The sequence below is a fragment of the Drosophila santomea genome, chromosome X (genome assembly GCF_016746245.2).
Source record: "Drosophila santomea strain STO CAGO 1482 chromosome X, Prin_Dsan_1.1, whole genome shotgun sequence".
NCBI classification, from domain to species: Eukaryota; Metazoa; Arthropoda; class Insecta; order Diptera; family Drosophilidae; genus Drosophila; species Drosophila santomea.
In genome coordinates this window covers 6,700,124-6,710,883 of record NC_053021.2, presented here as the reverse complement: position 1 = coordinate 6,710,883, position 10,760 = coordinate 6,700,124, and the positions used below count along the sequence as shown (strand labels likewise).

The 10,760-nt window shown below is 46.8% G+C and overlaps 2 protein-coding genes across 5 annotated transcripts; one reads left to right on the top strand and one right to left on the bottom strand.

Annotated features, from left to right (window-relative positions):
• The first annotated feature begins 94 nt into the window (after positions 1-94).
• Positions 95-1,212, top strand: LOC120456388 (39S ribosomal protein L16, mitochondrial). Its single transcript, XM_039643215.1, has 3 exons — positions 95-320; positions 407-472; positions 539-1,212. Exons 1-3 carry the CDS (start codon positions 272-274, stop codon positions 1,153-1,155), a joined length of 732 nt encoding a protein of 243 aa, XP_039499149.1. The 5' UTR covers positions 95-271; the 3' UTR covers positions 1,156-1,212.
• Positions 1,213-1,340: 128 nt separating this feature from the next.
• On the bottom strand, positions 1,341-10,723 carry LOC120456383 (armadillo segment polarity protein). 4 transcript variants are annotated; one of them, XM_039643208.2, is made up of 7 exons: positions 10,596-10,723; positions 9,055-9,114; positions 5,131-6,770; positions 4,845-5,045; positions 4,505-4,777; positions 3,409-3,505; positions 1,341-2,070 (listed from the first exon to the last, which is right to left on the bottom strand). In XM_039643208.2, exons 2-7 carry the CDS (start codon positions 9,083-9,085, stop codon positions 1,793-1,795), a joined length of 2,520 nt encoding a protein of 839 aa, XP_039499142.1. In that variant the 5' UTR covers positions 9,086-9,114; positions 10,596-10,723; the 3' UTR covers positions 1,341-1,792. The 4 variants fall into 4 exon arrangements, with proteins under 4 accessions (XP_039499142.1, XP_039499140.1, XP_039499141.1 ...); XM_039643206.2 differs by lacking the exon at positions 10,596-10,723 and adding an exon at positions 10,117-10,265; XM_039643207.2 differs by lacking the exon at positions 10,596-10,723 and adding an exon at positions 9,452-9,598.
• Between the last annotated feature and the right edge of the window lie 37 nt (positions 10,724-10,760).

The window sequence follows — 10,760 nt, the reverse complement described above, 5'->3', positions numbered from 1 at the left end:
CACTGCAGTAGTTTTCAATTAAAACAATAGGTTTAAAATATTATAATGTGCTGTAAATACAATATGGCACTTCTTTGCACATTTTTTTAACAGCAGGACGGAAGCATAGTCTGGACAGGGCCGTCCGCTCATTTGACCAAACGTTTTCTATCGATAAATGTTTTTAGTACCACATTTATTAGCTGGATCTGGCAACGGTGGCCGTTGATGCAACACATCGTAACATATAAAAATATTATAAATAAATGATATATTGTGACATAAACCCGCCATGCTCTCACTAAAAACAGTCTCCCAGCTCTTTAAGCAAACCGTTGCGTGTAAGTTGCAGGGGCGCTTCCTGCTCAGATCCATCCAATCAGAGGACAGTGTACATCGAACCACCTAAACTTTCCTTCATTTGCAGCGGGCAACATAGCAATTGTCAACACAGCCGGTCTTAAGTATTTCGCCCCGCCCATCAAATACAAGAGTAAGTAGCTGCATGCAAGTCTGCAACAGAAGATTGAAGCAATAACCACTTACTTGAAACCCCCAGATGTGGAGCAGCCGGAGAGACCCAAGCTGAGGATCATGGAACGCCAGCCTCAGCTGCCGCCAAACATCCGTCCGCCGAAGATGCAGAAACGCTTGCGATACATGCGCGGTCCGGAGATGGTGCACAACACCCTGCTCCACAAGCAGTACGCAATCGTGGCCACTGGCGGAGGGCGCTTACGCTGGGGTCACTACGAAATGATGCGTCTGACCATCGGACGCAAGATGAACGTCAACACTATGTTCGCCACATGGCGCATTCCCGCTCCCTGGCAGCCGATCACCAAGAAGGGCCAGGGCCAGCGGATGGGCGGCGGAAAGGGAGCCATCGACCACTACGTGACCCCCATCAAGGCCGGTCGCGTCATTGTCGAAATCGCCGGCAAGTGCGAGTTTGTTGAGGTCAAGCAGTTCCTGCAGCAGGTGGCCAACCAGCTGCCCTTCCAGGCCACCGTCGTTTCCCAGGAGATGCTCGACGAACAGAGCGCCGCCGAGGAGGAGCACGCTCGCCAGAATGAGAACCCATTTACCATGAAGTACGTAATCCAGAACAACCTCAACGGCTGCCACCGTTGGCTCTCGCCCGTGGACCACAAGTGGTTCGGCAAACACCTGTAGACGTACAGGTGTACAGGTTCAATAAATAAAGAAATCCTTTGTTAATATGTTACGAAACTATTTAGTGTTCCGCAAAGCTACTGTCGGGCTTGGGTAAATTAAAAATAATGGGCCATAGGGGTTCGGTCTAGCAAACCGCGATCCGGCAGCCACCCAATTGTAGAGGAAATAAGAAAAACGCCATGTGAAGGGAAATGTACGAGTTCTATTGCAAACATTTGTTTAATTTTCCATTTTCGTTTACGTGGGTAATATGTAATGCATCATATAATATGTTTTGCTTGCCGTTTCGTTCGCATTATAATAAATGTATAATATTATGCATGTATGCGTGTGTGTATGCTTTGTCGCGGGGTGTGGTGTGTGCGCCATAGCCTTCTCCCACGGGCTTCAGTTCTGAAAGCAGAACCTTGACCTGCCGCAGCTTCTCCTCGTCTTTGTCAAGTAAAATCAACACCTTCGTTGATCTAGTCAAGTTTGGGTGATCGGGAATCCATGACTGGGAATTCGGCATCCGGGATGGAATCAAAGCCGGTGGAAGAGGGCTATAGTGCTGGGATGGGGATTCGTGTGTTTTGTGTTTTATGTTCTTGGGGTCGAATGGATGCTCGACCCTTACCCTTAGCTCTCGGCTCGTCTAACAGTCGGTATCGTACCAGGCAGCCAGGTTGTTGTTGTCATTGGGTGGCGTCGGCATGGCGTCCAAGTCAAAGTTCAATGCACCGGCATCAATCTCGCCGACGTCCATGTCCATGGAATAGGGCGATGTGGGTGCGCCGCTTGGCGGAATGGCGCCGATGTTGCCACCGCCGCCGCCAGCTCCACCATTGCCGGGAGCACCGCCAGCACCGCCGCCGCCCACCGGGCTGCTGATCTCCAGACCTTGCATCGAATCTATTGGTAGAGTATCATATCCTGCGAACAAACGAGATTGGCAAAGAGTGATGGGGAATATTGTGATTAGTAACGTGGATTCACAATCGCAGATGAATGGACACCTTGTAGTCCTGCAAAAGTGGATGCATTGCTGCTCGCTGTGTAATCGGGAACTCATTTCAAAAGGTAACTTTTACATCACCCCTATTGGGTTTTCCCCGATTCAAACGAAATGCAGACTCCACTCGTACAGGACGATCCTTGTACATTAACCTAAAGTATCAAACAACAAAAATCGGTCGTTGAATGCTGCTTAAAAAAAAAAAAAAAAAAACTAAAATACGACACGACATGGACGCGTTATTGTCAATTGAAAATCGTCCTCTTAAATTTGCATGCACACACGGCTTACAAACTAGATATATACACGATAAGATATATGATAAGATTGTGGGTGCCTAAAACTATGCGATTATCGCAGACTACGTGACATGCAATATGAACCGAACTAGAGTTTATTACTTCTCCTTCGTCGATGGAAAACTTGAAAGATAAAAGCAGTCTAATGAAACTAAACAAAAGAGATTTATACAAAACAATAAATTTGCGAAATTATCAAAGAAACGTACTTGTTTCTTTACTATTTCCGATCCTCTTTCAAAAGGTTGCACTTTGTGGTTATTTGTGGTTGATCGGTTTTCGTGTGTGTGTATGTGTGTGTGTGTGTAGTGCAAAAATCTTCAAGCTACGTGTAAAGTCCGGAGAGACAGAGATTCTTTTCCAAATGAGAGAGCAGAGGGAAAAAATTGTTCAAAAGACTGACGTTTATCCCTTTTTGTGTCATTTTAACGCAGACATTGTTAGAAAGGAAGAAGCTGATAGATGTAATTGGCGCCCAACGTGGGGCCTCAGTTGCATAAGATTTGGATTTAACGACCAATGTATGTGTACCGCAATTGGAAACGGGCGGGAGTATGGTTATATTCACTTCCTTCGCATGCAGCCGTGGAATTCAAGGGTTAACGATATTAGGGGGTAACGAGCAAGGACACAGAGATATCTCAATATCGAGCGAGGAAGCTGGGGGGGTTGGGGATTTCGCTCACACCGAAGAAATTAAAGTGAGCTTAACGTCTTAGCTTCGATTAACAAGTGCATATTTGAATGATGAACAGACATGATAACGATTAAATGGATGCGGGGTTTTAGGGCGGAGCCCGGGGGTTTTTTTTTTCGAATTGTCTGAACCTGTAAACGTTTCCGTTGGTCTACTTTTTAGTGGGGTTATGCGGGATTCTTCTTCTTGGGGTGTGGCTCGTGGGGTACGAGGGGTACGATGGGTACGAGGGTCTCTTCTTACGCAAATGACATACATACCTTGCTGATGGAATGCGCGACCTCCGTGCGAACTGTGCACGCTGGGCGGACCTTGTCCGTACAGGCCCTCATATGCTTCTTCTGGTCCAAGCATATCCTGTGATCGATCGAATTCGTGTTTGTTTATCGGTTTATCGGTCGGTTGGCGTGGTATGTGCGTGATCGTACGTGTGTGGTTGTGTGGTGGATGTATTTTTTTACAGTTTCGTTTTCATTTATTTGTTGTTGGGATGGATCAGAAGTGAAAAGTTGTTAGGAAAGAAGAAGACACGCGCAAACGCCAGTTTGCAAGTGAATGTGAGCGAGAGGGAAAGAGAGTGGAGTGGAGTGGTTGTGGTATCGGGGCGGTGAGAGTGAGACAGCGATTGAGTCGCGTTGTTTGATTGTTGTTGTTGGTGAGATTTTGGTGCAGTGATTATCCGTCATTTCGGTTGTTGTTGCGGTTCATTTACCGTTGCAGTTGTGTTTATAGTGATTTTGTTGTTTGGTTTTTTTTTGGTTTTACACACACAAAGTAAACATAAAGGAAAAAAAGAAAAGAACAAAAGTAAAACAAACGTGAATTAATTACAAAATCAAAATTAAACATAAACAAAGATCGCAATGTCGCAGCGAGAATACAAATTGAAATTCATGTAAGTTTGTTTATGGTCGGGTTGTTTTCGGGGGATAAGTGGAGAGGGGAGGGGTTGGGGTGTGTGGTTTGGGGAGGGTATCAAATATGATCAGAACTAATCGGAATCCGTATTTGTAATCGGCGTTCATCTACAGCTACCTACTTATCGACTAACATATACGGTCTATCGATTGGTGGTTTACAAGAAAAGCAAAAAACGGAACGAAATGAATCGAAATAAAATGTAAATTCAAAAATAGGTTATCGAAATCGTAAGCAAGCGATATATAGGTCAATACTTAATATGGATACCATTATATAATGCTTGACTAAAATAGGTTCTCTACAAATTTACAATTTTATGTACAGATTTCGCTTCTCGCGCTGCATTTCAAATCAGATTCAATAGAACACAAGAGGGGCGTTTAAAAAGCCGGAATCCCGGAGACGTCGAATTTGCTTAGCCTACTTAGCACGCACCTGCAGATCGGGACCCATGCCCAGGTCGGCATTGGCCCATATGTTGTTGTCCTCGCGCAGCAGCGAGTTGGTCAGCTCTATGGATAGCCGCTTCTTGTAATCCTGCGGCTTGTCCTCACTCATGCGGAAGAGAACGGCGGCGGCGTATGTGGCCACGCCTTCATTGCGCGAATGCAGCAGATCGGTCAGCGGCCCAGTGGCGCCCTCCTGCTCGATAATCTCGGCGCCCTCCTTGTCAGCGGCGAGCTCACAAAGAACACCAGCAGCCACGCGCTAAAGTACAAAAGTATAGTTTCATTATAGCATACTTAAATGCCAACAAAATAAACGTCAATCCCACCTGTATGTTCTCGATTTCGTTGAACAGCAATCGAACAAAGATCGGTATTACCGACTGCTGGCGTATGAGTGCCCGGTTGTGGGACTCACGGGCCAGGATATGTAGCGCCCCCACCGTGCCCTCGACAATCTCTTCCATACGAACGCCGTCAGCGTATGCGGACGGCTGCTGTGAGCCTGTGGTGGCTATCGAGGAACGTTGCTGCAAGGGTAATGGTATATTGGGATTATTTCTATTCGAACAAAATATTACTTTTACTACTAGTAGTAGTTAAGTTAGTACTCACCCTCTCTGTGTCTTGGAAGGCGCGCATTAGCAGCCGCACCAGATGGTGGATGGCCCCGTGCTCCCGCAAGGGGGCGTGATTGGCCGGACAGAGGGCCAAATTGCGTATGAGCCCAATGACGGCCTTGATCAAGGGCCAGCGTGATGGTGGATGCAGAAGCTTCACAATCACCGATAGCCCGTAGTTAAGACGCACGGCATTCTGGGCCAGCTCCGAGTCCACATGACGCGAGGTCAAGTGACGCAGGGCACAAACGGCCGGTTCGGTAATCTCTTCGCGATCTCCAGCATTGATAATAGTACGGACGAGGGCGTCCACACCGCCCACCTGGCAAACGGTGGCCTTGTTGCGCTGATTGTTGCACGTCAGATTTGAAAGGATACCGGCGGCACAGGTGACCACGTTGACATCGGTCGAGCCCAGAACCTGGACGAGAGATTGGAGCAAAGCTTCGAGGCCCTCCACCTTAGTGGCTGCATCCGACAGATTGCGGAGCGTCCACAAACAGTTTTGCACAAGGCGCGGCGACATGTTACCCAAGTGCATAGCCAGCGCCTGCATTCCACCGGCATCGACGATGGCCGGCTTGTTGCTGGAGCAAACGGAAAGCACTTTCAGTACACGCGAAGTGGTCCACAGTAGCTTCTCGTAGTCGTAGGAGCGCATGATGCGCACCAGTTCGTTCGGCCCGCCGGAGGCAAGAATTATTAACTTGCTCTCCTGGTTACCATAGGCCAGAATTTGCAGGCAATCTGTGACGATAGCCAGAAACTTGACGTTGTTTCGTTGCAGCAGCGTAACCATCTTCTGAAGCCCACCGGCCAGGCGCACAGCCATCTTGGATCCATCCTGGTGGAGCAGCAGATTGTGCAGCGTGGTAATTGCATAGAACAGCACACTCTCCACTGGCGAGGAGAGCAACTTGACAAGTGCCGGGATGCCGCCACTCTTGAAGATGGCCAACAGACCCTGGCGATGGTGTGATAAGTTGTGCAGCGTTCCTACCGCTGCCTTGGTGCTCTCCAGATCGTTGCTGTTAGAGATGGCACGCACCAAAGCGGCTACCATCTGTGGGCTGTTCATGATGGCGTGGCGCGAGGCCTCCTTCTTGGACAGCTGGTGGACCATCATGGCGGCCTGGGAAACTACCACCTGATCCTCATCGTTCAGCAGCTTGATTAACTCGGGTATGGCCCTGGTTGCCAGCTCTGCATCGTCCTGGTAGTTGATCAGATTGACCACCGCGTGCTTCAGCATTTGCGACGGCTCCGAAAGACGTTGCACTGCCGTCGGCTGTTGTGGATCAAACTGGGTGGAGGGAATCTCGATGCCCTCCTCCAGGGTTTCCGGAAACATGGCAGCACGAACACGTTGGGAGCGAGTCTGGCTGAGCTGCTGGTTCATATCGTCCACTTGGTCTTGTGTGAAATTCTGCGGGAAACCGGTGTCCAGGTCGAACATGAGCGGATCTCCCTCCATCTCCTCGTCCTCCTTGCCAGACAGCGATGGCACCTGGGTCACGGCACCCGAGTGGATGCCGGAGTCGCCCAAGTATGAGTTCTGCTGCCACATGAGGGTCTGCTCCTTGGCGGACACCATCGGCGGCAGATCAGGCGGATTGTATTGATTGTTATGCGACACTGCAAAAAGTTGATTGAGAAATATTTTAGAGCGGATGGACAAAAATATACAGTCGAGCTTCGCTAACTCGAATCACCGTTGCGTTTCGTTCTAACCATTTGCGCCCCAACATAATCGTGTTAAAAGACCCCAAAAAAGCGGAAATTAAGTGTAAGAATAATCCTTGTGTGTTCTTTTTCAACCTGTTTACATCTGTCTATACATTCATGATAACTTTACTTTCTTAAAACCTTTTGAAGTGGAAAAATGGCGCAGAAGAACGGAAAACTGAGTGCACCACGGCATCCACATATAATGCATCGAATTCGGATGCGGGGATGCACACGCTTTAACCCTCTGCAACCCATTTGCATGTCGTCTCCTTAAAGGATGGCCAAATGGGAAACGACAGCGACTGACAGCAAAGTGAGCAGCATCCCAACAGCCGGCGCAAAAAATGCAAAGAGGAAAACTTTGAAGCGTGACAAATTGAACGCTGCAGGATATTCCCACAAAGTTCAGGGCGCTGGGCAGAGTGGGTTTCGTACAGGGGGTCAGGTCAGATCCTCACACATGAGAGGGTACTGGCAAAGGGATTTGTGGGCGTTTTGTTTGCCACTTCAGTCTTAATTATGCCGTTTCAGGCGCAGCTTTTCGTCTTTGTTGTTTTACTTATGCGCGGACACAGCACGGCCACGCCCCTTCTGTATTCTGCATTTGTAATTTCAAACTTCACTGCTCTTTGCCATCCACTCTTTAATACTACAGTCAAATCTCAATAGATCGAACAAGGTGCTGACTGATTAATGTGAGTCCCTTAAATGGAATTACTGAACATCAGCAATAAAAAACGCTAGTAACGAAATGAGATGTGTTCACCAAAAAGGTTTAGCCCCGCAGTTGATGAACTTTATTCGCTATACGCACATGCGACTGTAATCCCATTTCGTTTCATTTCCCAAAGCGATTAAGCGCTTTTTCTTCGCAGTATCCCTCGAGTGGGCCACGCACTTGAATGGAGTGCTGCTGAAATGGTGGATGGAGCGGGAGCGCTGAGCCTTTAATTGCAAGTTGCCGCTTACTAATTAAATTCTGCACAGCAGCAGCGCCACAAAAAAAAGCAAAGGCAAAAGCATTAGCAAAAGCCAAGGAAAATGTGCAGCCAACTCGAGTGCGAGTTCGGAAGACGGAGAACGAGAACAAGGTCCTGCAGAAGAGCAAGGAGCGAGGGCGAGTGTATATGGCATGGGTTGGAGTGCCACGTGCAAGTACACGAGTCCTCGAATGTGTGTGTGCGTAAGTGGGTGGATGAGGGATGGAATGGAGTTTCAAAGGATTGCGAGTAGCGGCCTACGGAAGGGGATTTCGGGGTTGTATAGTAATTAGTTGGAAACTAAATGAAATGAATATTTAATAGTGGTCGAATTTAAAGGCCACTTCCTAAATGGCTTGAAACTGTGCACTACTGCAGTACCAGTATGAGTATATTGACATTCCTCTACTTTCTGTGGCAAAAGTGATGGGAATTCAATGAATCAGCAAGACAACATACATTTGCTAGGTCCTCCCCTTCGATGAAGTCCTTTCCTGCGCCTCTGAGTTCCTCACCAACGCACCCTTCAAATCAAGTGGCAAAACGGAGTGCCACAGAATCTTCCTTCCCACTCAGTTTGCTGCGTCAACGAAAAATTTTAAATTTCAAACTCTCAAGGAGATGGAAACGCTATTTCTGACGACTCGGATAAGAGCCCAGCGTGCTGGTGGTTGATAGCCCAACAGAAAAAAGATCATCAAGCATTACAAGTATGTTGATGTACACAAATTATTCGTCTGGGGTGGATGGATATAGTTGTTACCCTATATACCGCAGAGAGCTAACGAAGGGAGCATCACAAACAAATGGCAAAAGCAAATACTTTATGTCACATTTGCCAAATTTGTCAAAAACAAGCATCGCTTCCTCAATTATCTTTGGAGAGGGGTGATTGTTATTGTATTGCGATACGGGTGTAATTGTTTTTTAGGAACAATGCGCTGTTGCATCCCCTTCATAAGGCCATGTATTTTGACTATTTATCCCAAATGTTCTAGACTCCAAAGCTTCCATGACGTAAATGCGTCTATTGAAACGGCATATTGTAGTATCTCTAATTTGATGAAATCGGATCCTGTATTCAACTGAATTTGTATAGGGTATACAAAGAGCCCAAACTGGAACACGCTGATATACAGTTTAGTTGGATGCTCTTTGCATACGCCCTGGAAGCTGGGAACGGGAAGAGTACCGCTGCTGGAAATACTTACTGGTTCGATTCTGGGCTGGCATGTAACTCATCTTGGTGATTGAGGCGCTTTACACCACACCTGCAAGAAAGAGACGGAGAGTATATGAGTAATGTGCTGGACAGTTAACATGGAGTTCGTGTGTGTTGCGACTGGAGACCACGAAACTACAGTAAATTGGGGGGCTCGAAAAGAAGGGCTTCGTGTATTTGCAGACTGCTCCACAGACGCTGGTATCGCCTGCTAGCCACTTATTCTAGTTGTTGTAGTTGTTCTTAAACTCATTTCCGCTTTCAGATGCCGCAGCATAATACGAAATATGCTGCGTATACCAAACAAACGCACTAACACACTCTCAAGCAGGTAGAACGGGTATTTGCGAGTGTGTGTCTACCTGCCGAAGACTTTGGCCACGAACCTTGAGTTATTTAATTACTTTGTTTAGCACTCTTTCAAATCTCATGCACTCAAACAAAAAACAAAAGGGATTTTTCACTTCTCTTGAAAAAGGCGCAGCGGAAAATGCGACCGACCAGCACGCTCGTTTAAACGGAACAGAATCGAGATGCCGAGAGCGCAAAGCAAAGCAAAGCACTTGCAACACGGCGCGTGCGGAGAGCGGGAAAGGGACAGGGAGAGGGAGAGGGAGAGGGAGAGAAAGTAAAGGGCCGCGGCAGTGCAGCATACAAATGCAGTGTTGCGCAGAGTTGCCACACATCCGAATGATTGTGCATACACACACACACACACTCGCGGAGGCAGCTCAGAAAGAATCCCAACTCCATTTCAGTTGTCGATTAGATAAAACACCTAACGATAAGCCTGCCTTTAGTTTCGAGGAAAACGATTTCCTGTCTGCGGCATTGTTTACATTCCAGCAAGCAACAAAACAAGCGCCCGATTTACGGGGGAGAATACATAAAAATGCCGTTTGTGTGTATCCAGCTCACACACACACAGGCGCACATCCAGCAAACCCCTGCCCGCCCCCGCGCCTACTTGTTTGCCCTGGCTTTCCAGTTTTTATATTACTCAGAAAATTCGTATTTCGAAACAGATTTACTGCCGACTTTCAGTACTCACCGCGTCCAAGGAATTTAAGTCTGCTTTAGAGCAGGATTTATTTATTTAAAACGCTATGAGAAACAAAATAACAGCGAATTGTCTGCCCAAGAAAAACTGTGTATATGGCGACGAAACCCAACTAGCGATGGCCTGCTGCTGCCCCGATAACTCGATATTCGCTGTTCGATAGACCAAAGGAATTTTTTAAATTTTTTTACTACCGAGAACACAGAAATCTAGAAATATTTGTATGGCATTTTATACATAAGATATCCAATACACAATATTTTTTATGCGAATGTATTTATGACAATGCGAATGTATTTTTTGTCCAGCCTCATCCTTATTATCTCGAACTCACTGTTTATCTTGTATAAACATTTACCAACACAAGCACCTGATTGTACATGTGGGTGTATGACAACACAGGTAAATGAAAAAACTATTGTTTTTCGGCGTTGAATTGTAAAAATGTGTATTACTTCAATATTACTCACCGCGTTAGAAGTTAATTTGGCTGCTCAAAGGCAGGTTCACGCACTTTTAACGCACTTAAATATTTAAATACGACAAAATCCCCCGACTACAAAAACTGTGTATATAAGCGAAGAACAGATAACCGATAACTTATCTACCGCTGGGGGCTGCCAACTCGTTTAAAA